The sequence below is a fragment of the Phalangium opilio genome, unplaced genomic scaffold (assembly GCF_054372755.1).
Source record: "Phalangium opilio isolate 3A_F unplaced genomic scaffold, DU_Popi_V2 ptg000078l_1, whole genome shotgun sequence".
NCBI lineage: Eukaryota > Metazoa > Arthropoda > Arachnida > Opiliones > Phalangiidae > Phalangium > Phalangium opilio.
Genome location: NW_028324186.1, coordinates 6182275 through 6185132, shown reverse-complemented (window position 1 = coordinate 6185132; position 2858 = coordinate 6182275). Strand labels below are relative to the sequence as shown.

Genomic DNA, 2858 nt, shown 5'->3' with positions numbered 1-2858 from the left:
CACAACTGAAAAGAAACCGTGAAAGCAGATTTAAAAAATATGATATTTAATCTTGTAAAGGAACTTTTTATCACAAATTTTATGGCTAATTTTAATTGAAAATAAAATCATTGTTGCTGCTGAAAGTTATTATTAAATATCCACAAATCCTTTGTAAACGTTGTCAGGACTAGGAAATCTTTCTCTGATACTTTTGACAACACAAGCTGGTATCACTGCTCTGTTGTTTCTTCCCAGATTTGTGCGATAAACAAAACCAATGAACATACGATAGGCTGTTTAGCGATATTTCCTTATTTGGAGTTGAAATTAGAAATATAGATTAAACTATTTGGCCAGATTCACGTTAACGGAATTAACCCCAACAATTTCCTAAACCAACTTGTTTGGATCTCTTGCATTTTGAAGGTGTTGTTGCCGCATTTCTCCGCGGGTGTAGAGGCCCCACACTGCATCCAAAACTGCAACACTGAGACATACTCCGGGAAAGTCTTGGTGCATTGTTATGCACCCGTAATATTCTTCATCAGTTTTGTTTCTCACAACTAGTTGCTCTCTACAACAAATCATGGACGGTGAATTATAGAGGACCAGTAATGGGAGGGTTTTTTTGCTCCCGTACATCAATCAGGCGATATCGTCGTTCAAGGCCACCAAAGCAAAATCAAAATGGCGCGCGTGTTTAAGTCGCTGAGGGTTGAAACGCGAACAAAAAAGCCGAAAAACGTTCCTCACCAGGAACATAGCTATTGTAAAAGGTATGTATTACAAAAATATTGTACTAGTTTATAATTTCAAATCAATTTTAGTACATTTTAAACCGTTTATAAGGGACTAAACTACATTATTTACAATCAATTGCGCTAAGCCTTGGTTGTTTATATTTCTTAATATTTATTTTCATAATCTCTCTCTTGCTCTCTTCACTGTTGTTGTACTACATTAAAATTTGCAGACCCGAAAATAAATTAGAAGACTTAGAAATCAATGAAAACATAGAATTTGAGCTAAGTGTTCCCCAGCCAGAAACTAAGTACATTACAAGTGTCGCAGCAAAATTCCAGCAACCATACCTGTTGGTAGAAGAAATTTCAACAGTAGTAAAATCCCCGACGAAGAAAAAAATCAAAACATACGGAGCCCCCAAGCAAAGTATGTCTTAGTTTATGAGACAGTCTAATTCAGATTGCAGCCTAAGTTTAATTGCAATAATTAACAGGAATTTCAAAAGAAGGGTTTCAAAATGCAGTTGTTGAAAGCTTTAAAAAGCTGTCTAATTTGGAAAAATCAGCCAAAAATTACGCAGAACTTGGTCTCATTATGAAAGAGCTAGGCGGGGTGGCTGTCGACGGAAAAAATGCATTTTGGGAAGAAGGCTATGAAGTTCTCAGTGAAATAACAATCAGGGAATCCAAAGGATTTTGGAGCGTAGCTCAGCGTTTGCAATCTAATGAACATTTCCTTAAGGAAACCATATCTTATTTATCTTTGTTAGCTCCACCGGTAAGATGTTTTAGTTAACCTTTTATTATTTAAAAATTGACAATTTTTATATTAATTCTACTAGATTTTTATGTGCCTAAATTATAATCTTCGAAAATATTGTGCTGCGGAGCTACTTCGCTTATTGCTAAATAATTTAGAATTACATGTTGAAAGAGGAGAAGCCGAAGGCAAAAGAGAGTTGGATACTAAGGTGACCACAGATAATCCTGGCAAAACTGACCCAAAAGAAACTCTTAGGAAACTTCAAATATTATATTACGTCGCTGGTTCTACTGTGAATGCAGTTTGCAAGAACAGGATAGTTTTAGATTATAATCTTAGAGAAAATCTATCTATAAAGGGATCACGAGATGAAATAAGAAAGTACATAACCAATGAATTACCAAGTTTGGAAGTAACCGATTGGGTTTCATCAAATAATCGTGGTGGACTACTTTACGTTACAAAAGACACATTCCTTTTCTTTACAAAGATAGATAGTATGGTAGATGTGTACTACAATGGCACCGCTCTAATTGAGAATAATCCGAGGAGGAGAGAAAATGCCAGAGATAAGATCATTCAAAATGATTTTATGAAAAAAAGTTGGCATAATTTGTTAGAACTTTCTAAAGTGCCACATGACAAGGAAGGTGTCATTTTAAAAATATTAGTTGAAAGCTACCTTAAATTAAGGGGAAATGGCTTACAACTTTATTTGCGTGCCAAATATTTCGGGAAAAAAATAAAAAACAAAGATCGCAGGCAAGCTTGCGAAAAGGTTTGGAGCAAATTAAAGGGAAAACGACTGCGGCTGGTAAATCCAAAGGTGAACATTTCACTGTTGTTAAAAAAGACTTATCACTGCCTCTCAAAGTGAAGGGAATTGTACATGATGGTTGTGATGTTTACTTAGTTTAAAGAATGTCTGTGATAATAAGTAAATAAGCTTAGGAAAAAATATCTCAACAAAATAAGTCAATATTCAATACTGGTTTTATTCCTAAAATTGTAATATTTTTTTTATATGATGAGGCAATTAATAAAGTTTTGTGTTAAAATATTTAGTAACCCTTATTTATCAACTAGAGTATTTCCAGTTTGCGGGGCTATTATAATTCCATCCAAATCTTTGAAACGATCAACATTTTGCGCAAAATGTAAAACATCAGGGTTGTTGTTACCTCCACACGAACCACGCTGTTAACAAATTCCTGCTCCAAACAATCCTGATTTAGATGGTTAGTAAGCACAAACTTGGCATTTTTCCCTAATAAAAATCGTACTATTGCTGGAACTGATTTGGCTGAAAGAAATTAACAAATTTAAATGATTGTAGTGTGACTTTTAGGTTAATATATTTTTTACCTGTC

At 34.3% G+C, this 2858-nt stretch overlaps 1 protein-coding gene across 1 annotated transcript; it reads left to right on the top strand.

The window, feature by feature from the left end:
- The first annotated feature begins 587 nt into the window (after positions 1–587).
- Positions 588–2419, top strand: LOC149655983 (uncharacterized). Its single transcript, XM_089845092.1, has 4 exons — positions 588–1152; positions 1220–1503; positions 1568–2302; positions 2402–2419. Exons 2-4 carry the CDS (start codon positions 1321–1323, stop codon positions 2417–2419), a joined length of 936 nt encoding a protein of 311 aa, XP_089701218.1. The 5' UTR covers positions 588–1152; positions 1220–1320.
- The last annotated feature ends 439 nt before the right edge of the window (positions 2420–2858 follow it).

Coding starts and splice junctions, on each gene's coding strand:
- LOC149655983 (XM_089845092.1), top strand. CDS start 1,321: ATGAAAGAGCTAGGCGGGGTGGCTGTCGACGGAAAAAATGCATTTTGG. Junction 1,504..1,567: donor TATCTTTGTTAGCTCCACCG/GTAAGATGTTTT, acceptor TAATTCTACTAG/ATTTTTATGTGCCTAAATTA.